We start from the raw sequence: 23,301 nt of genomic DNA, 5'->3' as shown, positions 1-23,301 counted from the left end.
GCTAAGTGAGCATTTCTTTGTACGAGGTAATTTGATTTTGAACCTGAGCTCTCAGAAGTGTTGTGTCTGAGCTTCTTGGCTGATGTAACTCATTTATTTTTGGACTAGTGATAAACTACGAAGTGTCTGTAGTTACTGGAGATGTGAGAGCTGCAGGCACCAACGCCAAAGTCTTCATGCAGATTTATGGCGAGACTGGCAAAACTGAATTGATCATCTTGGAAAACAGATCGAACAACTTTGAACGGGGAGCCACAGACATCTTCAAGGTATGATGAATACAGTCCTTTCTGCTTCTGTGAGGAGAAAGAAATGACCAGCCAACATTCAAATATCAAAAGAATGATCGGCCCAGTCATCAAGATAATTGGCCTCAACAAAATTGCCAACTCTTTTTGCCTCTTTTGACCCTCACTCGCCTTTCTGTGGGGTTTTGTATCTCATGAAGTGATTTTTTTATTCTCAGGAGCTGATAGCAAATGTTTAATTGAAGGACATAGCCCAGTAGCTCCTTTTGCTTACCTTTACTTTCAAAAGGAGATAGATAATTACATTATACTTCAAAAGATCATGAACTCCTATTTTGTGCTTGAACTGGTGTTATTGTCCCTATTCAGTTGGAATAAAGAAAATAAAGTATAAACAATTTAATCCCTACTTCTAACCACCCATGCCCTTTATAATAGGTATGTTTCTTGATCTGATCCTACAAAGATCTGCTTTGAAAGTTATGCAAATGTACAACTGCCCCACAAATTTCACTACCTGTAGCACTTGCTTGACATGCACTGTACATTCATGACGCCCAAGGTGCTCAGCTTGCTCCACCATCTATTGGTCTGGAAAATATTTAGGTCTATACATCAATGTCCATACCAGATGGAAGGAGTATGAAGACTCATCCGCTGTTATGTGCTAACAGAGCGGGGCTCAGCACCACAATGCCTTGGGGTCTCTCAATTTGCAATCCCACAAAACTGGGTTCCATTTCATCACTAAAGTTAAGCACTTTCTCTACTTCCATAAGCTGCTTGGAACCATATGGACTGGGGTGTTCTTCCCATTGCTACAGCTTAATGGGGTACCTTTATTGCAATCTTTTCCCACAGTTTTGTGATGGGTGTTTTTGAGTTCGGTTCAACTCCTCCTGCTCCAGTTCCTTGTTTATAGTATGGAATTAGTGATGTTAATCAAATTTTATTGAGTTCTTTAGGACTTAAGAAGAAGAACCCCTCATAAACTCCTAATTTCTTAATACTCTGTATAACTTTAAGGTTAAGTTTCTCTGATTTTAAAGGAAATTATGAGGAATAAAGCTAACAACTTCATGAGTAATCGCTATTAGCCAGTATCAGGTGTAGATTAAAGCCATATGTACAGTCTTCTGTTTACATAGCCCTGTTTATGTCCTCCCTTGGATGTTTATTGCTAATCTTTAAAGTTCTGCCCATTTTCTGTGTTGGTTTTTTGTTGTTGTTGTTTTTTTATTTTTTTTTCTTCTGTGAATGCAAGGCAGAAGCAGTTAAGCAATATTCAACAAACCTGTCTCATAATATGAATATTTACAGACAGATGTAGACAAGAATAAGATAGTGTGAGCCAAATGCTGATAGGAAATGTCATCAGTTATAGACAGAGTGTGCAGGATGATTATTGCAAATCTAAGAGTAAAGCAGAAAAAATAAAGAGACACATTCTTTATGCCCAGACAGCTGGATCAGTTTTAGTTTTCTGATAAGCATCTTGCATGCAATTGATTTTGTTTAAATCTACTAGAGAAAAAAAAAATGCCCCTGGACTGAAACTTTATACGCCGAGTCACCAGATTTTAGACTGAAGCAAATGTTTGCAAGTCTTATAACATATACACTGTCTATCAGTAAAAGTAGTCATCAGAAACAGGCCATTGGTTATTGAAGGATTGCATGGAGTAAAAACCTTCAATCCAGCTTCATTAGGTAATAGTACAGACACATAATATGAACCAGCATGATTTTTTATCTGCTGTATTGATGGCAGAGATGGAAATCTTCCTTTTTATGCAGCCTCCTGCTACTGATGTATTGTAGTCGTGAATGGATTGCATCCTCTTGGCAATAAAAAAAAATCTGAGAAGATATTCTTCTCATTTTCCAGATCAGATATAAGTAGAATAGTCCGTGTTCTTCCAGAGTTCAGGCCATCTGAGCACAGTTTATTGCTTATTCACATTGTTGCTATTGCTCCTGGCTTGGTTCACGTCTCATGCCAGTTAGTGAATATTTCTTATTTATTTCAGACACCAAGAAGCCCACGAGCTAGTATGACATTTGACATATTCACTTTTAATGCCAACATGGAAACAATTTTGGTGAAAAGATAAATGAAGTAAAGAGCCCAGTAAATACAAATTCAACTCCTATCTCTGTCATGTTGTTCTGGATGTCTTCAGATTAGTCTGTTCAAGTGAGATTTGGTAACAGGAAGTATGAAAACATACAACAGGAAGGGGAAATTAATGGTAAACTTGTTTTCTAAAGTGACCTTCTCACTTTTCCAGTCAAACATCTGTTTTGGGTGACATTTTTAAGGGTCCATTTTCTGAAACGAAGGTGTCTTATATTCTATTGGGCACTGACTTTTCCTTCTTGGCAGGTAGAGGCTGCAGATGTTGGCAAGATTTATAAGATTCGGATAGGCCACGATGGGACAGGCATTGGGGATGGCTGGTTTCTGGAAAGTGTCACACTGAAGCGCCTTGCCACAAAGATGGATGAGTCTGATGGGAAAAAAAAGAAGAAAAAGAAGAAGTCTGAGGAGGAGGAAGAAGAGGAGACAAAGGTGGAAGAAGAAATGGATGTCTATAACTTTGTGGCACACCGCTGGCTAGCTAAAGATGAAGGGGACAAGGAGCTTGTGGTTGAACTGGTGCCTGATGGAGAATCTGAACTGGAAGGTAAATATCAGGCAGAATGTGCATGTGTGTGGGTAGAGCTGGGAGTTTAGCAGGCCTTGACTGTTTAAACAGCTAATGACAAGGGCCAGAGAAAGGTGGTGCATCTCGTGTTTTAAGACAAGCGCAAATGTTTCGTCATGCTCCAGCCAAGGATCTGATAGTACATATCTATTTCTAGGCTTCTTTCATTTCCCTTTGCAATTTCACTTGCAGAGAATACATACGAAGTCCATGTTCTCACTGGCACTGTGTGGGGATCTGGGACAGATGCTAATGTCTTCCTGAGCATCTATGGCATAGGAAGAGGAGACACGGGTGAGCGCCAGCTGAAAAGGTCCAGTAACCTCAACAAGTTTGAAAAGGGCCAGGTAATGCATGAACTCAACTCACTTAAGCAAGATGAAGGCTGTCAGAGTTCTCTCAGATATCATTCTAGACATACCTTACCATTTCTTCCTTATAAGGCTCTGTAGGTTTCTTCTTTCAGCTTAATGCTCAGATGTATTTTATTTCTGAACAGGATTATTAATGTAAAATAACCTCAAAACACTTTCCAGGGAAAATTAATTTGGATATTAGGCTGGATAGTCTTCTGCGTTGGATCTGCCTTTCTCATCTGCTTCCTGTAAGCATTCTGGTAATAACATTCCCACTGGGAATACCTGAAAACCACAAAATTTATATTGATACTGGAGAGCATTTGTGTGGCAGTTCAAGCACATCGGTATTTAGATTGCAAATACGCTTCCAAATGCTCTACTGGATGACTCAGGGAATAAAAACAATATCACACAGCATGCTATAATTAGGTTATGATCCAATCCAATTAAACAACATCATTGCAGACTATATATTTGCCATAAAAATGCTTGTGAACAAATATCAAGGACATATTATAGCCAGAAATCATTCAAGGAATAATTTGGAGTAACAAAGAATCACAGAGACAATAAGCAGCAGTGGAAAACTTGCAATTAGGAAAAAAAAGGGAAAAAAAAATAAGAGTCTAAGGTTGTTAAATAAGCTGTTAGCTGTGATTTATGAGCTTGGCACGGGTGAAACTGCAACCTGCACACCGTTCTTCATTCAGTGGGAAGAGCTCCAGGCTGCAAATGTAACGTTCTCTACTCCTGGGAGTAGAAACCCAATGTCTACTAACAAGTTAATCACGTTAAGATGTTTAAAGTGTTATGACAACAGGGCCCATCCTGTCACGCTAATTCTGCTAATAAATGAGCCTCATGGTTGTGGCAAATGACAAAAATCTGCAGATTGAAATAAAGCACATGGAGGCACAGGGGGTGGGGTGGGGAGCTAATGTGTTTATGTCCAGTTCCAGATTCAGACTAAGGGAAATGCTAACCCTGCAAGTAATGAGATTTAGGAGAGTTAGACCTGTGTGGATGATGGGATGAAGTAAAGAAGGGAGGGAAGGGCTCTGCAGTTCTGTGGCTGTCTCTGCCTTGTAGAAGTCAAGCATGAGTATTAAAGGGAGACCAAAGCTCTCTTGTGATTTTAATACATCCATCCTAGGAATATAGGGAAACCTAAAAACATCTTACAAGCAAATTACGTTGTCCAAGCTAACGCCTCTCTTTTCCCCATTCTGGAAAAAGAGTTATTTTCCTCTTGCCTCCTGCACAGGTGGATGTGTTCACCATCAAAGCCATTGATCTGGGTGAGCTGAAGAAGCTGCGGATCCGCCATGATAACTCTGGTAGTAGTCCAAGCTGGTTCCTGGAGAGAGTAGAGATTGTTGACCTCAAGGAGAGCACCACGTGAGCAGCCCAGAGCACCCTTTTCATATGGTTGGAAAAGGGGCCATGTTCTCCCAGATAGCTTGGTGAATGTGGAATGTATTTAAGAAACCATAAATACAGGCTTGTTATCGAGAGGGAACTTGTTTATAAGCTGCACAGTGTGTTGGTGGGTGGGACTGTTCATAAGGACCTCAAGATGGGTCCACTCTTTCTAAGTATAAAACGCCTGAGAGGCTCTAGGTTTCCTTGAGTTATTTAAATTCTTCTGGGTGTGAAAAGTAAAAGGATTTGGTCATACAGGGCTGACAGCTCCACCCCAAAACAGCACTTTTCAGTAAGTGCTCAATAGCCAGTTTATGGATTAAGTTTTCACAAACAATGCCAAAGCTCAAGGATGGAAACAGATGTATTGTTCAGCTTTGGGCAACGCTCATGGTATTTTTGTTTGTTTGTTTGCTTGTTTTTGTTTCGTCATAAAGCAGCTTCTGATTTGTGCTTATTTGTGTCGTTAAAGCCTGTGAAGCCCTGTGTAAGTGCTGGGTGCTGCTGTCATTCTTGTAGGTATTACTTCCCATGCCAGCGGTGGTTAGCAGTTGAGGAGGATGACGGTCAAATTGTCAGGGAGCTGGTCCCAGTGGATGAAGCATTTGTAAAGAAAGATTCGGAAAATGATGGCCAGTCTCTTGCAACGCTGGGCCTGGAACAGAAAGGTTGATGTTAGCCTTGTGTTGCTTCCAGTGTGGGGTTGAAAAGGAACCATATTATGAGCAGTGCTATGGGGCAATACCTGTTAACATTCATTGGGCTGTAAGTCGGCCCCAGCTGTGAAGTTTTCAGGAGTGAATGAAGTGTGAAGTACATGCCAGCAGTTAAGAGTGGACTCTCCTCTCTTTTAGGTGGCTTAATAATCTTGTAAGATTAGCCTAAAAAGCCAAGACAGATAATATGTTTAATCATCATCTCTCAGCTGAAATGTAGATTGGTTATTAAAATGTAAAGTGTAAATCTCAGCCAGTTCGCATCATGGAGTGGAATGTTTAAATATTTCTATGTGTAATCAAGCAGAGATTAAATATGATCAGGGAAACGGAAGAGACCTAAATTTGTCATGGTTTCCATCTTGATTCTTATGACTGTTGTCCTACAGAATACCCTAATCTCTAATGCTGTATGATTTTGCACAGAACAGTGATATCCTCTGATGCGGTGAGGTGCTGAGTGCTCAGAACTTCTGCTGGCTTTACTGCCTGCAATAGGTCATTGTCTCCCCCTTAGTTCTCCCTCTGTAAGCTATACAGTACATGAATATTTTCCACAAATTGAGTAATCCTTCAGTTCAGGATCAGCTGGTTGAGCAGCATCTTGGAAACCACGTATCTGTCTACAGCAGAAGCTGCTATTTCAGAAACCTGAAGTAGGTTTTTGTAGCTCATTGAAGGTTATGTGAGACTTACCCGGTTTTTTTATGAGTTTACTGCAGCTGCTAGATGATGGTGCAATAGGAACCCCTCTAATGATGCTATTGAGAAAGGAGTGTCTGTGAACATAACTTCTGATATGCATAAAATGCATTTCTATTATATGGTGATATCAGAATAAAGAGACTTTTTTTTTTCCCAAGAGATTGTAGAGTAGATGATAGAAACATCTCTGAGGAGCCTTAGAGATGTCCAAGAAGCAAACAGGAAACATTTCTTGTCTTTAAGTATGCAGGCAATGTAGTGAATGAGTGGAGGAGTAGAGGGACGTGCAACCAGATAGCCCTGCTCACAGCATATGGCAGGAACTGGAGATTGCAGTATGGTTGTAATCAGTCAAAATATAACTCAAACCAAACACACACATGCAGTGAAAAGTGGAATTCATTCTTATTCAGACTTCACACTTATCTGACAGCTAAATCCACAACATACATTGTGAAAGTGAAAACTGGGGACAAGAAGAATGCTGGAACAGATGCCAACGTCTTCATCACTCTCTATGGAAGTAAAGATGATACGGGTATGGATCCATGTGATGGAAAGAGATAGCACCTCGTTGGTGGATATAACTGTCTGAAAAGACAGGTCGTAGTTTCTTTTTGCTTCCTCAAAACCAACTCCTCAATCCTTTTTAGGACAACTGCATGTTCTTGCTGTCTATGCATACTCAGTGTTCGCTGGGAGCATACCACCAGCTGCTGTAAATCATTGCCAAACTCTGAGACACTGATTTGCACCAGCTGCTGGTCTAAAGGCTTTAATTTCAATTACAGAAAGAACACACTTGCCTGGGACTACATTGCTGAGCAGTGAATGTGGTGAATGATTTGCTTTCCTCAGCAGTGAATCAGAATGCTCCTGAAATCCAACCCTGCTCTGTCTTGTTGAGTGGAACTGAAGTATTTCATAAGCTGATGGGCTGTGTGTGGGGACTGATGTGTGTCAGAGTGGCAGGGAGCTGATAGGTAGGACCCATCTTTCTAGCCATAAACACAGCCCAACAGCGCTGTCCCAGTGGCATTGCCAGCGGATCCCTCAAGAAAGGGGCTTTTTGGGGTGGTGATGTGGACACAGGTTTGGGTTCAGAGGGTGGGAGGACAAAGCTCAGATCTCAAGATGAAAAGCTGTTTTTCACATTTTATTCATTTCCATTGTTCCACTATTGACATTCCCAGAGGATTTGTTTCACATGCTGAACAATGTCCCTTTTGCATTGCCACAACAGGGATAGTCAGCCTGAAGGCCTCAAAGCTTAACAAGAACAAATTTGAGCGTGGGAAGATAGATGAGTTTACAGTCGAGTCTGTTGACATTGGAGACCTGAAAAAAATCAAGATAGGCCATGACAACGCAGGTAAGATAACATGCTTTGTAGTTTAGTATTTCTGCTTGATCTGGCATATTATTGTATGAAATAACCTTCCACCTAGTCCCCAGGTTTACCTTTTGTTGATGAATTCTTCCTGCCACTTCAGCTGTTGCTGTCACTATTTTTCTGTTAATGCTAAAAAAAGAAGTCGAAACAACAACAGAAAACCTGGAAGTGTTTTTTTTTTGTTCCACATGGTACCTGCAGGTATCTCTAATCTATCAATATTTTTGTGGTTGTTTTTTGTTTTTATTTTCCCCCTGTTATCAAGTGCGAGCTGCTTTTCAAACATAGATGGGTCTCCAACACAAACAAGAGAAGCTCTGATAGGATACATGGATTCCTTCCAAGGGATAAATTGCAAACTTCCCTCTTAATTCAAATTGATCCAAGCAATGGAGTAATTAGCACTTTCATAAACGTGTCTTTAACTTGTTGCAATACAGAGATATAAAGTGCGTTGTCTCAAGCCTGGCCAATCACTTGCAGTGATCTTTTATGATCTCTATTCCATTGGCAAAAGAGAGGCAGATTAAATTATCTGAGGCCTGGAAGGTAATGATTCACTTGCTGTTTTCTGTAAAGGATTTGTTATTCCCTGTATCTCTCCAACCACAGGCAATTCAAATGGCTGGTTTCTGGAATGGGTGGAAATCGATGCCCCATCTCTAGGACAGTGCCTCAAGTTTCCTTGTGGCCGTTGGCTGGATAAGTCAGAAGATGATGGAGCCATTGAGAGATTCATCTTCCCTGCAGAACTGCAAACGAAAGAATATATCCCATGTGAGCAAAATGCTATTTCCCCAGTGTATACCCATCATTACAGAAGATAAGATCTCACCAGCTCATGTAGTTGTGTAGTCTATTTCTGACTCAGTTTCCTTCTTTGTAAGTGATTGTAAGTATAACTGCATGGAAGACTGTCAACTGCTTCAATTTCATTTTGACTTCAAACACTATGGTAGATGCTGAAGGTCTTTTTCACTGTGCTGGCTTCCTTCCAGCCTCCATATGCATATATTCTGCAGTCTAGATGTTAAAATCTTCTTTCTTTTCTGAAGATCTAAGCCTCCCCCATTATCTGACAGAGATGTTTCTCATGTCTTTCTCTCCCTAAACTGTCTGAAATGGAAGAATGGACACTCCTTGTTTCCTTTCTCACTTCTATCAGACTTATAGAAGATACTGTAGTCTTTATGTTTGAAGGAATTGGTAGATTCCTTCCTATTGTGAATCATAGAATTGCTCAGCTTGGAAAAAGCCTTAAAGATCATCAAATCCAACCATAACCCAACTATACCACCCAACCCTAACAGCCCTCTTCTAAATCATGTCCCTGAGCACCACATCCAAATGGTTTTTAAACACATCCAGGGATGGTGAGTCAACCACTTCCTTTCTGTGAAGTTGTTTTGTGTTCATATGTAATATGTTCATACAAATTAATATTACCCAGAGACCTTGCATGTGCTTCTCAGCAGTTTTTTTCCACATTATCCCAGTCGATGTGCATTTGGATGCAGATGTTGACTATATAATTCATTAATGTCCCAGCTTATAACAGTCAGAGTTTCTGGAATGACATGCTGTTGAGTATACTGTGTGTAAACCTGATTTTTGTCAGCTGTCCACATCCAGCATTTGAAAACGTGTGGCCAAAAGTCACACCAAAGTGAGCATGAGTTCAGACAGTTTCACCATCTAAACCATTTCTACCACACTATTTTACTACATTCTGGTTCCCTAAATACTAACCTGGCAGTTCCAGTCTGCCAGAGGTGTCTAAAATAACTGTTTTAGATTTGGGTGACTCGTGCCAGAGTGTTTTCTTGAAGAACAAATGATGAAAACATGTCATCAGCAGCCCAATTAAAACCATGCCTGTGGGGATACAGTTTTAAAAGCATAGTGTAAATGGAATGGGAGTCTGACAGCTGAAAGTTGTGCTGCCAGTGACCTTGTTACAGTGCCACTTTGCTGATTCAGTTCTAAGCTGATATTAATATTCAAGCTGCAAGAACAAGCAGCACAGACTTCAGTAGCGAAAGTCATTTCTAATTCATAATGCATAGCATGTGACTTTTGGTCTCCAGGATTATTCCCCCCCCCCCCCCTTATGCACTGGAGAAATGATGCTAGTTTACCTGGAGGAAAGCAGAGCAGATTTCATTGAGTTGGGCAGAAGGAATATTAAGTACCTCCAGGCTGACTCTGTTGAAGAAAACTTCTTCATCTCCGTTCTCCTGAGATCTGTGGTTAGAGAGCCTGATTTTTAATGAATGATTGGCCTCTGATATGCTTAATCAGAGTTACTCCAGCGTTAACTGATATGGTGCCAGGAGTGTCCCCTCTACCTGAGTAGAATTTCTGGATCTGAAATGCAGCACAAAACGCTGCTGTGTAACGAAGAGCAGAGATGACTGAAGCCACTGCAGCATGGGAGGGTGGAGATGACAGCAACTGAAAAGATTGTGGAAAGTGGTGGGCGGTGTATGAAGGAGAGTCTTGGTGGTAGCATCAGGTGTTAAGAGCTGTGTGTGTGGGTAATGAGATGGAGCGCAGATATCGTGCCTGCCTGAAGCAAGGAGGGGTTCCTGTAGCTAACAGCGTGTGGTCACAGCATAGATTCACCCATAGATTTCAGAGAGGATTTAAAGAGTAAGAGAGAGATGGGCTGAGTGTTTGGATGACTGTGAAGAGGAAGGGGACCTGGTGGTGTTGGTTGATGGGAGGCCCAGGGGAGACCTCATTGCTGTCTACAAGTTCCTGAAAGAAGGTTGTGATGAGGAGGGGCTTGGCTTCTTCTGCCAGGCAACAAACAAGACCTGAGGGGATGGCTGCAAGTTGTACCAGAGGAGGTTTAGGTTAGACATAAAGAAAAACTTTTCTCTCAGACTGGCACTGGAATGGCTCCCAGGGATTTGGTGGAGTCACCATCCCTGGTGGTGTTCAAGAGGCGTCTGTGTGAGGAGCTATGAGATGTGGTTTAGTGGTTTGCTGTAGCTATGGTGATGGGAGGACAGTTTGACTAGGTGATTTTGTAGATCCTTTCCAACCTTGTGATTCTATGATTCAGTCTATGGTACAGCTGGACTCAGGACTGAGAAGCTGTGAAGACAGAGAAGGACAAGTGTGGGGTTATTTCTGTAACAGAGTGTTGTGTAGAAACTGAGGGAACAGAGAAAGAAAGTATGTAGAGGCTTGATCCATACTGTCCTGCATTCACCATTCATCTGCTGGAGTTTTGCCTTGTTTCCTAGGTGTTAAGGGCCATATGCTATCAGAGAAAAAAAGTGATACTGTTAGAAAACCAGAGCAGAGCAGAAAGCAAAAGGTTTTATTTATTTTTCCTTCTCATTGACTTTTCTCACTCATTTAGAAGTGAAAGCAACAGGACATTTTCTACAAAGCTATCCTGAATATTTATCTACTTCCTCCAATTGGTTTACCTTCATCCATCTGCCGAGTTGCTCAGAATTTTGTCAGCTCATGGTTTGCTTGAAGACATGAGCTGTTGAAGTAAATCCTTTCTCACCATCTTCATGTAGCCAGTATAAACATACTGGCATTTTCTGATCATATGATTAGTTTCAAAATCTCAGTCAGTTGAGATGAAGGAAGGTCAATTGGCTTTGTAGGAATAAAGGAAATTCCTCTGGATGCTCACAATACTGATCAGCTTCTATGTGAGCAGGAGTGTAATTCCTACCCTGTCCTCTTCAGCTGTTGGATTTTCTAATCCAGATTTTGAAATACTCTTAGGAACAATATTATGCTGTTTGCTAACTTTTTTTTTATTATTATTACTATTTTTGGCCATTTCCTACATTAGTTGTTCCTTATGAGATTACAGTCTACACCAGCGATATCTTTGGAGCTGGCACCGATGCAGATGTCTTCATTGTTCTCTATGGAAGTGATGGGATCTGCACTCAGCAAAAATCCCTGTGCCTCAACAAGAGGGAGCAACGGATGTACTTTGAGAGGAACTCGGTGAACCAGTTCATTGTGGAGGTAAAATGAAATACATTTGCTCTCATCTCAGATTGCCTTGGAGGGATTAGGAAGAGAAAACATAGTGAAGTGGGATTTTTTTATCTTATTGGGAAAGGTACTTGGCTTTTTTACTCTATTCTACAACACACCTACCATGTATTGTAGCATTTCTCATTGAGGTCCAGTTAGTAGCTACTCAAAGTTATCAACACACAGTGTACCTGTGGCCTAGTGCCATATTATAACCTGTAAGGGCTGGTGTAATTTTATCTTGTAGTTGAGGTGTACCAAGACTTGGACACAGAAGCTTGCCTCTCCTTATGAAGTCGAGAGGCAATTTGGAAGGTCAGTGCATAGGTACATGTACATCTTCCACTTCCTAGAACATGACTGGTATCAGTCTCTGAAATGAGGTACTCCATATTGAAGTTCACTTTTCATCCTTTCATGCTCCTGTTTCACCAGAAGGTATTGAAGAAGCTGATCCATAGTCCTCACTGCTTATGTGTGGCTTCATTTGGGTTGGACAGGTTTGCTGCGTGGTTTTCTGAATACCTCAGACTAACTCCTTGAAAGCTCTCATCTACAGTTTCCTGAAGAATTTGCACGTGTGCAAGCAAATAATAAACCAAAGCGTGCAAATCACTCTGTTCATTTACATTGTCAGTATGCAATGATTCCTATTTGTCATATATTCCTATTGCTGAGAAGCTGTGAGAGGCGAAATCACAAGCGTTCTTGCTCTGATCTGCTCTTCCGATATAACTTGATATACTCACCTTCGCTCCCTGGGTACAAAGACAACACTGACCTCATGGAGTGCTTTATAACTTCTGTGTGCTTTGAGTTTTGTTTCTGTAGAATAATTGAAGTCAAATCTTAAAACAAAGCTTTTAAACAAGTTAAAATGATTCCAGATGGTATTGTTGTAATATGGAGTGAATCATAGCATAAATCCCCATTGTGATTCCTTAAATAATATTACTCATTTTGGTGGTCTTTCCACAGAGTTTTTCGAGGCAGGGGTGGCATTAATACATAGGTGTACACCTTAAACTGAATGTTATTTTTATTTCCTTATTCCATAACATTTCTTTTAGGTTTGGTGGATCATGAGATCTCAGTAATTTTCTTCAATGAAACAATGAAAATGCACTTTGTTCTCCAGATTCATAGCATATTATTAACCTGTCCCCAGACTTAGAATCACGGAATCATAGAATAAATGCAACGTAATTATTTTGCAATTTATGCTTTCTGAGCTGATTGCTGATGTCTTTGCTTCAGTGTGAGACAGTTTTGTTAGCTGAGAAGGGAGTGATCTCCAGTGGTGTAAATTGAGAAGTTTGGGGGTTTTTTTAATGTTTCAAAGAACAAAACATTTCAAGTCCCTGTGGAAACCTCAGTGTGTTTTTACTGAGCACAAAAGAGTTCTGCAGCCAGCTTTGTTTCTTCAAAGGCCAACTGCACAAAAGCTTGAACAAAAAAATAAGCAAAGGTGTTGCTTTGGAGCAGATATGTTTTCTCCCACTCAGACTTCTGGAAGAAAGTGGCCTAAAGGTAATATAGGTGTGACAAATTACTCCAGTAATAAAACCAAAACAGCTGCTTCATCAGATAGTGATCCTGTTAACTTTCTCACTATGGCATATGGATTCTGTGCAAGAACAAGGAAGGGAATGTGAAATGCCAGGCTGTTAACACTGTGCTTTGATCTCAAGGCTGTTTTCCCCATGTTATAAGACTGCTCAGCTGTCTAATCACCTAAGCACAGAACTATTCCTATTTCTAAAAGCATACTTTAATTCACAGTAATACAAAGAAGCTTGACTGGAGAAATGAGTTTTAAGTATTGTTTTAAAAGTCATCTGTTGTTCATGCAGTAATCTCTCACACAGTCATAGAATGGCTTGGGTTGCAAGTAACCTCAAGGATCAACACATCTAATTCCCCTGCCACAGGCAGGGCTGCCAGCTGCTAGACTAAACTGCCCAGGACTCATCCAATCTGGCCTTGAACATCTCCAGGGATGTGACATCCACAACCATTCTGGGCAACTTGTTCCAGCACCTCACTCCCTCTGGTTGGTTCCTCTTTCTTACATCTTTCTTTTTCTATTTATTTTTTAATTATTTATTGTTTCAGCTGGAGGATGTTGGTGACATCATTGAAAAGATTCGCATAGGCCATAATGGTGGAGGGCTGAACTCCGGATGGCACTTGGATCGTGTGGCAATTCGGAGACTGCTACCAAATGGGAAGGTAGGCTGGGAATCACATCGTTCTGGAATAGGTTTCTACTGGATGCTGCTTCTGTTTTCCAATGAGGAACCTCAGTACACAAAGTGTGATTAATAGTGAAAAATGACTCCCTGGAGAGCAATGCATGTTAATGAACTCGCTAGAGCTTGGGAATTTGGAGGGCAACAAACATTTATTATCATGTTTTATTCTGCAAGTGTTGGTTATACGACTCTGCAATCATTGTTTTTTGAAAGGGTGCTGCTTCCCTTGTAAATTCTAATTGGGATGGAGGTATTTTCTCCTGGCAGTGGATGAACGGGAAGCAGTGAAGTTACTCCTCATCCTTTTAGGGGGGTTTATCCCCCTAAAGTGTTCATTCCAAAGTATCCCTAAGTGTTGTCCATCTTTAGTGTGAAGGAGCAATCATCCTGCTGGATTTGAAGGCAATGTTACACTGTGCTGCTGCACTGAGAGAGGAGATTCTGAAATCTGGGGGAGGTGATGTGAAAAGGTGTGGAAACCAAAGGAAAGAGAGATACCTAGGCTGCCTCTTTATACAACTGGGACTGACTGAACATGTGTTCAGTGCTGAGTGCTCAGCCATCAACCCAGGAATGGGCTCTGGGGGCTGTGCCATCAATGCAGAGGTTTTAAAGGGCAGACAGTGAGAAGTCTGGGGAAGTGTTGAAACGGAGGAGGAAAACCATGAACACCTCAAAAACCAAGAGATTTACAATTCTGCTGATCTTTTGATTATGGTATGGGGAGGGGGAAAGAAAAAAGAAAAAAGCAGAGCACTGCATGATGCTGCTGATCAGCAGCAGAATATTATGACCTGCCACAGGATAGCAATATGCTGCCAATGCTTCTAAAAGCCGTGCTACCTGATTAGACTGCTAAGATGCATCTAGGTCTATCTGTAATGCTGCAAAAGAAAAATGGGGTCAGTAACTTTTCAGATTAAATTGAAAACACTTGGGTAGGAAAGTAGAATTGTTGTGTGCCAATAAACTGTGTTGGCTTGCCAATTATATCTGATAATTGTATTTTATTTGTTCCAGCTTGGAGAAGGGCACAGCACTGAATTCTAGCACACTATCACACCCTACCTCTATCTTAGGGTCAGGCTCATACTCTGTTTAAACAAATTCTGTTTGTAGCTGAAAGAGGATTTTATCATGGGTAACATGAAACAGTGCACTTAGTGTCACTTAAATATTAATGCAGTCGCTAACAAGGAAACTCCAGTGAAAACTATGACAGTGGCATGGTGATTAACAATAATGATGCAATTAACTCTTGCAGTAACTGTGCATTATGCCCCATTGTACAGGCACTCAAGTCCCTGGATGTCGTATTACCAAACAAGCAGCATTCATATCAATAGCAAGTACTACCAACATTATCAGCTTTAGGGAGAAGTTAAAAGCTTCAGCAAAAGAAGTGACTGAAGTGGGCTCTCCATGGGGAGAGCTTCAGCTCTGAAACACTGCTCTGGAAAGAGCTCTCTTCACAGACCAGTAGGGAGATGGGCGCTGAAATTGCTGTTCATTGGCTCAGCATGCATGAGATGACAGAAGTTGTGTGGCCAGACAGCCCATGCGGAGCTAGGGATGCAGAAGTAATGGTGTGGCCAGATGTTAAGCACTGAATTTAGTTATGCAGCACTTGAAAGTAAATTATTTGAATCATCTTATGTACTGATTTGTTTTGTTTGACATTGTTTTGTACAAGTTATGCTCCAAACTACCTTCTAGACTTAAACACTGCAAATCTGGGGTTAAACAGAAGCATCACATGAAGCAGCAGAATGGAGAAGCTGTGTCGTATTTACAGATTTGGGTTATCTGGGCTCAAAGTATGGTTCTGAGTAAGAAACCCTATGACTTTCTCACACAGGCTTGGAGGCATTCAGCTCCAGCAGTTCAGCTTTTCTGGAACCTGCTCATACCAGGATAGTAGCACTGTTGTGTGGTGCACAACCCATTCCTCCCCTCTTTTATTTTATATTAACTTATTACTATTTAAATATTAAAAAGAGTGAAGAAGTTTCCCTCCTTTGATTTGCTGCTAAAGGAGAGACATGTTGAAGTGGTCTATAGGAAAATGGCTCAACTTCTTCCTTCACTCTACTACTTTAAGCTGAAAATTAACTTTTCTCTGTTCAGACTTGTGGGCTCTGCAAGTTGTGTGATGGCTCATGCCCATTTCTTTATGAAGACATTGCCTGGGGTGCCCAGTACACAAAAATCCTGCTTTCACCATCTTGGAGGCCTTACACCAGTCTGCTCTTGATGAGTAGCCTGGGATTGGTTTCTATTGTTTTTGTTTCTTTGATGATAGAAATCATATTTATTTCCATCAAAGTGAGTCAAAACAAAGGATCAAAAATTAAATCAGTGTTTTTGTCCTCTTATTGCAAGTATGAGAACTGTCTGGAAGCCAGCCTTAGTCACAGAATTACAGGGCAAAATCTTGAGCCATTAACTGAGAAAAAAAAGCCCTACTGACTTCAAAGAGAATGCTGACTGAATAGGGATTGAAGAGGGATTGCAGGGTCTCAATAAAACATGGCTTCAGTGGAGAGGGCGCAGTCCTGATAAGGAGTTTGCAAGATCAAAAACTGGAGCCTGCTGGTAACAGGGGGAATCTACTGGATCATGTACCAACCTCACACAGCCATTGGGAATACTGTGCTCTGCTACAGTGTTCTCTGAGAAGAAGCACGTGCGGTGCTAGGCATCCTCATGCATCTTCTTTATGTGGTCTGAATGACTGGAATAATTTGTCATATAAAAATACACTTCTGAAAGAGTGTTCAGGTGCAGGAATGGGCTGCCCATGGTGGTGGTGGAGTCACTGACCCTGGAGATGTGCAAGTAACATTTAGACCTTGTGTTGAGGGACATGGATTAGTGAGAACTATTGGTGATAGGTGGATAGTTGGACTGGATGATCTTGTATATCTATTCCAGCCTTGATGATTCTATGATTCTACATATATACGTGAATTGAAAGTTCTTGCTTGCACAACAGAGCATTTTCGAAGGAGGAATGTTAACAATTCTTCCCTTTGCACTGACGAGATTCTCTGTCCTGTTTACCTCAGGGTTCAGAAACTATCACATTTCCATGTGAAAGATGGCTTGCAAAGTCTGAAGATGATGGTGAGATTATCCGAGAACTGGTACCTTCTGATATTTTTACTGAAAAGCTCATGAAGGATGGGACACTTAAGCAGATAGAAGAAGAGGTTGAAGACCCATTGGAAGGTAATACGATGGTGGGAGTTAGAAGGGATCTATTTGACTGGGTGGGTGTTTTTGTTGTGTTTTTTTTTAAAGCTTTGGACATGTGGTTCAAGCAGAACTCTGGCACTACCTGTCCACATTTCATTTTCTTCCCATCCTCTGGCATCTGCTATATATGAAGCACTTTTGTTCAATAATACTATTTCTCCAAACAAGTTATCAGGCACTGGAACAGTCAGCCCAGGGAGATGGCTGAGTTATTGTCCCTGGAAGTATTCAAAAAACTTTTAGATACTAAGGGACATGGTTTAGGACATGGCTTCCTTAATTATATTGGTGCTAAGGTGAACAGTTGGACTGGATGATCTTGGAGGTCTGATTAAGAACAGAAGTTTTGTCCCAAACTGCTTTCTGCTTTGTGTACCTCGTTGTCCCAACACTAGCATCTCCTTTTCTCTTACTGAGCTCTTCTGCTCTTGAGAGAAGCTGTGGACCTTCATACATTCTGAGTAGAGGAAATTGAATGCAGCTGCCATCTTTTTTCCTTGTTCTTCCATCTGGTAACATGATGATTCAACAGAGGAAATCATTCCTCTTTCTGTGTCTTTTCTCTGTCTGATTTGCATTTACAGTACACCATTGTCAAGGTGGAATTTGTTTGAACATTAAGTGTTTCTCCAGCTGCCACAGGGGAAGTGAAGAGATGTTTTGTGTGGAGTTTTTAGAAATGCTTTGCATGGAGTGGAACTTTTGCACTGTTCCTTGAGAGGAAAAAGGTGTGCTCTTTTCTCCTGTTATCTCACGTGAGATTTGTTTTTCTGTTGGAGAAAAAAGACAGTTTTACTCTCAGTTTGTAAGCAACCTGCTTGCTAGATGCCTTTATGACATTATTTAACCTACTAACTCACATCACTTTGTCTTGCATTCATTATCTTGTGCTGTCTAACACAGGTGGTTCATTTTCTTCCCCTAAACGCAAAGCCTTAATGCAAGCTTTACAGCCTATAGAACAAGTTGTTTTAATTAAATGTTTCTTTGAGGTGCAAAGGACAAGTACTAGCAGCTAAAGCTAGAACTAAGTCTGGGAAACTCTGTATAAAATAAAAGAATGTGACAGATGGTGTTTATGTCTCTGCATCTCTGAGTCCTCACATATTTGGGGCACTAATGCAGTAGTAATGACAGCAAAGGAAAATCTAATTTATGCTTTTCTGAAGATGGCTTCTTACGTAGTAGACTGTGTTTCAGTCCTGAAGATGTCCAGCAACGTCAAGCAATGAACAAGAGTAGATGTACTGACTGATCAGTCTGTGTGCATTGTGTCCTTCATTACCATTGAGGCAGTCATCTCTCAAACACAAAACTGTAGCTCTGTACAAGAATTAAGGACACAGTGTGAAGAGAAAACATGGAATTGCACCTGGCCCAATGAATTGTCTCACATGACACTCCTGATACATTTCTTAGAGAAACCAATGGAAATAATTTATGTACTAGAAATCAGAACAGGCCCTGTTCTACTGGGGAAGGTGGGAACAGAAAGAAAAGACACAATAGGTATTTTTTAATGCTCTCTTTGAATAAGGAAGAGTATTAACAACCTATGAAGCAAATCTCCATAGCTGAAACTTTGTCCTTCTTTCTTGTCTGTATTGCACTGAGATTTGCAATAAGGCATTCTCTAGAGCTTGCTATGCCACCAGGGTAATTAGAGACTTGCATCGTTCCTAATTGTTTTCCTAGAGAGGATGTTCTCAGTTTGTTTTCCCCATGTAATTTGGAAAAGAGCAGCAAAATAGAAACAGGAGTATTTAACACATTTATTAAAGCACGTTGTTAAAGATTTGATGAAACTTTATTGGATAAGCATTGAGTAAGCTAAAGAGAAAGGATATTTAATACATCTCCAGCTCTTCCTTAATTAAATACTGCCTGTTCTCTTTCTGTTTGGGGAATTTACAGAGATTCATGCCATTAACTCTGGTAGTAATTGCGCATCTGAATCCCTAGGGTTTATTTATGGAAGATGGGAAATTAAGGGCTCACAACACTGAACCACTTGTTCTCAGACTTAGGTCCCTGGAGCCTCACTACCAAAAAAGTGTCAGGTTCCCTCAACTCGAGTTCACATCTGTAGTGCAAAAGTGCTGTGTAAGGTTTGCCAGTCCCAAAGAAAGCATGTAGGGGTGGCTTAACATTCACCTGTTTAGTAGAGGGGTACTTAGTGTTACCAGGGTTGGTGAGCTGGCCATTCTCTGACAAGGTCTTGGTACCAGTGGTGACCTACCAGTGTAGTGTCCATGCTGTGAATATTCCCTGCAGATACTAAGGGTGGCTGGCAGGCATGATGTCCATGCCATCCCTTAGTACCATGGCCATATATATAAACATTGGAGATGGTAAAGCACTGCAGAACACGATAAGCAAGGTCATTCTTAGAAAGCAAGGGGACTTGGTTACAACTATGGATTGGCTTCTCACTAATGCATTTCTTCTACTTGCAGAAATAGAAGCAGTTTACTCAAGTTCCCAAGCTAGCATGTGCCCTTTCTGATGAGCTAGTCACCCGTTCAGCTGTGATCTGTATTTTTCCACGCTACATCCAGTAATAACCATGATGATTCTTCACATTTTCTAACTATGTACTGTGTGATCAAAGCAATATGCAGGCGCTGATTGCAGGGAGAAAAGTCAGCATATTTCAGTCAAGTGATTCCCAACCTTGGGATCACTATCAAATGCCTGGAAGGATAAAGCACATAGGATTTTAACACCTCAGGAGCTGAGGAACAAGCAGAAGGTTTGGAACCATCTTCATAGGCAAATTCAGTGACTATGGTAGACTTTGAGAGTTCATCTGGCCAGAAATCATATCTCCATTTCCTTTTGCAGTTCACACATACAAAATCAGCGTGTTCACTGGAGATATTTATGGTGCTGGAACAGATGCTAATGTTTTCCTAAATATCTTTGGAGATCTGGGGGATACCGGCGAGCGTAAACTCAGCAAATCTGAAACAAACTTCAACAAGTTTGAAAGAGGACAGGTAAAAACACAGTAGATTAATAACACTTGCTGTTTTGCAGTCTTTAACCTACAAAGTGCATGACTGTTCCGCAGGCTGAATTTTCCTATGAGGGATAAATTGATTGATTCAGTTTACCATGTTCATTACCCTTTAAAATACTTCGTATGGATTGTCAGCTGTCTAATACAACTGCTGGGCACTGCAGCAAATGGGTCAATGTTTCTGTGGAGTTGTTGACAGAGATCAGTTTTGAGCTTGACCCTCACAAACTGCCCTGAATTATTAATTGCAGGCTTGAGAGCACACAAAACTTAAGAACTGCCATTTCCCTAGCCTCTATGCAACTAGTTTGTGCATATACACTGTATGTTATAATTTATCTTAGAGCACGATAAATTATTGAATCCTAAATGGGATCTGTCTTTGCCAAAATAACTCGATAAATAGTTTCTGGCAGTTGGGCCACAAATCATATTCACAGCCTCATATGAAGATACTCAGATGTAATGATGGCAAATATTGTCATATCCGGATGGTCTGTATAAATCTAAATGCATTAGGAAAAAAAAAAAGTCTTAGAAATAAAAATCAGGATGTAAAATTCCAGGTATTCAATATTCTAATTGTGACAGTGACATTTCGTGCAGCTGCCCTCATAGCAGAAGGCCTCAAAAATCTCCCCTGTAGAACAGTTCTAAGGCTCCGAAATATCTCTACAGACTTCATAAAGCTTTTAATCAAGCCTGTCTGAATTTAAACACACATTATGCAGTGCAGGCACTGTACTTTTTTTGCTTGGTAGACAATATGTTGAGAGCTCATTAACAGAAGCTTCTGCTGTTGGAAACCCTGCAGGAAGACACGTTTACAATACAGGCTGTGGACCTTGGCATTTTGTACAAGATCAAGATTCGCCACGACAATAGCATGTTCAGTCCTGACTGGTTCCTGGAAAAAGTGGAGATCCTGGATGAGACCACAGAGGAGTCATTTGTGTTCCTCTGTGAACGCTGGCTCTCCAAAAAGAAAGAGGACAAAAAGATAGAGCGTACACTTTATGAACAGGTACGTGTATGGCTCCAAGCTGTGATCCCAAATTGCTCGCTACCAATAAAAATGGAATGGTTGAATATCTGATGGAAGCCCACAATGATGTGATAAGGACCTTTGGTTTTAACTCATCCAAACTGAATTTGTGACTTTCTGACAAGTTCTCAAAGCATGGCCACTCTCAGCCTGGTATCACTAGCTCCATAGTCTGCAGTCTCAACAGAAAGATCAAGGTCAGTAAGTGAAACTATTCAGGTGAGAGTCAAACTGGCTTGCTGATGCACAGTAGTATGTATTTCCCCACTGCTCTCCTTGCTGCACCAACAAAGTAGACAGCTTTTCATGTCCTACTGTTCTAAGTCCTCAAGCAAAAACTTTGGGTCCTTCAACTTGCAGGATGAGCTTTATCACTTCATCCCCTTCCACTGATGGCAAATATCAAAAGTCTTCTTCTACCATTAAAAGTATACCAAATGCCTTTCAGTGAAATGCCCTTTCTGCTTGGGTATTCTCTATTGCTTTATCGGGCAAATATGGCTAATTGGAATTCAAGGCTCATGCACCAATTCAAATTAGCAAACAAGATTAATAGACCTCTCTTGCTTCTATACAGTGAGGCATAATAAAGCAGCTAATTATAAGTCCATTTTATTTAAGGAGTCCACTCTGCAAAATATAGTGACATTTTAATTGAAAGCTACAACTAAAATTATCATCAATGAAATTGCACCAGACTCATCCGGAATGTAGCAGGATGGATGTGAGAAAAGTTACACCATGGATAAGTACTGCCATATGCCTCCTCATAAAACTGCAGCAGACAATGCTATGAATTCTTGTGGTCTTGCCTGCCCTGTTGCTCATATTCCTTCATAATGACGAAAAACTAATGACTTATTCTAAATTATGTGACTTTGTGGTAAGATGGCCATGTTCATTGGAAAGTGACATTGTATACATCTGCAATAACTGCTCTAACACAATTGATATTTCATATCATTCCATTCTGTAGTATTCTCCCTCTCAGTGTCTTTAACCTACGCTAGGTAATTTATTCTGACACCACAGTGTGTGCCCTGATAAGCAAATCTGGCTCTGCTCCATCTGCCTGAATTTTCTCTAGTTACTGCTCACACAAGTAACAGAAAAAAAGAATCACAACACACCATTAAAGTCTATTAGGCCCTTTACATTTTCTTTTGTTATAATACACATCCATAATGATCTGTCGAGGTTACAACAATAAGGTAAATAAATGACCTGCAATGAATTACAAGTCACATTTCTTTGAGCTGTCCTGGGCAAAATGCTACCTGGGGAGCTATGGGGCTTTCTCCTTGTGTTGTTTTTAGAGGTATGTAGGAACAACTGACAACACCATGAACACTGAACCACATTACCCTCCTGTACCTGCCTTTCTAATTAGAGTTACGATGGTGAACGGAGAAGCCTGAGTGAGTCCTCTGTCAGCCTGTCGAGTCTGGATAGCAGTGGAAACCCAAAGGAGAAAAAATCTCGCTTGATCAAGTCAGCAGAAGAAGGATTATGTGAGTGAAGAACATGATTTGCTGAATTCATGCATGTGTTTTTATCTTTCCCTTGTTGGGAAGAAGCATTTGTCCTGGTGAAGAGCAGGGAGAAGCCAGATCAGCAAATGTCAGTTCTCCAAACTGCATGGTGCTTTGGACAGTGTGACCATATAATTCAGTAGATGGTCATTCAAGGATACACTATTTTCTATCTTGGTTGAGGTAAAGTGTTCAGGGGACTTCTATAGGCAACTGCAACCCAAAATCACATCCCTCAGGTGCCTCGAGGTATGTGAGTGCATCCACACCATCAGATGTGGAAAAGGAGATAGTCATCATCTCCATAAGTCCTCCTCAGGTAAAAACAACTCACTGATCTGAAGATTCTTACTCACCCTTCCTCCTCTTCCACCCATGACTTCACTGCAAAAAGTGCTTCAGATACCCTCTGAACAGAGGGGGCTGATGGAGTGATGGGAGCAATTTATCTAAGTTTTGTGTAATTTTGTTTGAAGTATCCTTTAAAGTATGCAAAGGGAGGGCTGGAGGCAAGTCATGTTATCAACAGAAGTGCCTTCCTTGGATTATAAGAGGCTCTTTTCTGCATGATTCCTTAATATAGCTTTTGTTGCTGATATCAGCTCTTTTTTCCTCCTC

General features: G+C 40.8%; 1 protein-coding gene across 1 annotated transcript in view; it reads left to right on the top strand.

Annotated features, from left to right (window-relative positions):
- The window catches only part of LOXHD1 (lipoxygenase homology PLAT domains 1), a 121,597-nt gene that overhangs the window by 57,602 nt on the left and 40,694 nt on the right, over positions 1 to 23,301 (top strand). Inside the window, exons 18-31 of the mRNA XM_085528198.1 lie at positions 109 to 269; positions 2,635 to 2,935; positions 3,149 to 3,303; positions 4,580 to 4,713; positions 5,257 to 5,405; positions 6,592 to 6,696; positions 7,402 to 7,530; positions 8,164 to 8,328; positions 11,378 to 11,559; positions 13,687 to 13,803; positions 16,895 to 17,057; positions 19,929 to 20,083; positions 20,921 to 21,130; positions 22,542 to 22,662. Of these exons, the coding sequence (XP_085384324.1) occupies positions 109 to 269; positions 2,635 to 2,935; positions 3,149 to 3,303; positions 4,580 to 4,713; positions 5,257 to 5,405; positions 6,592 to 6,696; positions 7,402 to 7,530; positions 8,164 to 8,328; positions 11,378 to 11,559; positions 13,687 to 13,803; positions 16,895 to 17,057; positions 19,929 to 20,083; positions 20,921 to 21,130; positions 22,542 to 22,662 (2,247 nt within the window). The remainder of the gene's footprint in view (positions 1 to 108; positions 270 to 2,634; positions 2,936 to 3,148; positions 3,304 to 4,579; positions 4,714 to 5,256; positions 5,406 to 6,591; positions 6,697 to 7,401; positions 7,531 to 8,163; positions 8,329 to 11,377; positions 11,560 to 13,686; positions 13,804 to 16,894; positions 17,058 to 19,928; positions 20,084 to 20,920; positions 21,131 to 22,541; positions 22,663 to 23,301) is intronic.

Source organism: Coturnix japonica, chromosome Z (assembly GCF_054131305.1).
Source record: "Coturnix japonica strain WE chromosome Z, WE-NBRP24, whole genome shotgun sequence".
In the NCBI taxonomy this organism is placed as follows: domain Eukaryota; kingdom Metazoa; phylum Chordata; class Aves; order Galliformes; family Phasianidae; genus Coturnix; species Coturnix japonica.
The sequence above is the reverse complement of the archived record's forward strand: the minus strand, read 5'-3'. Positions and strand labels throughout refer to the sequence as shown.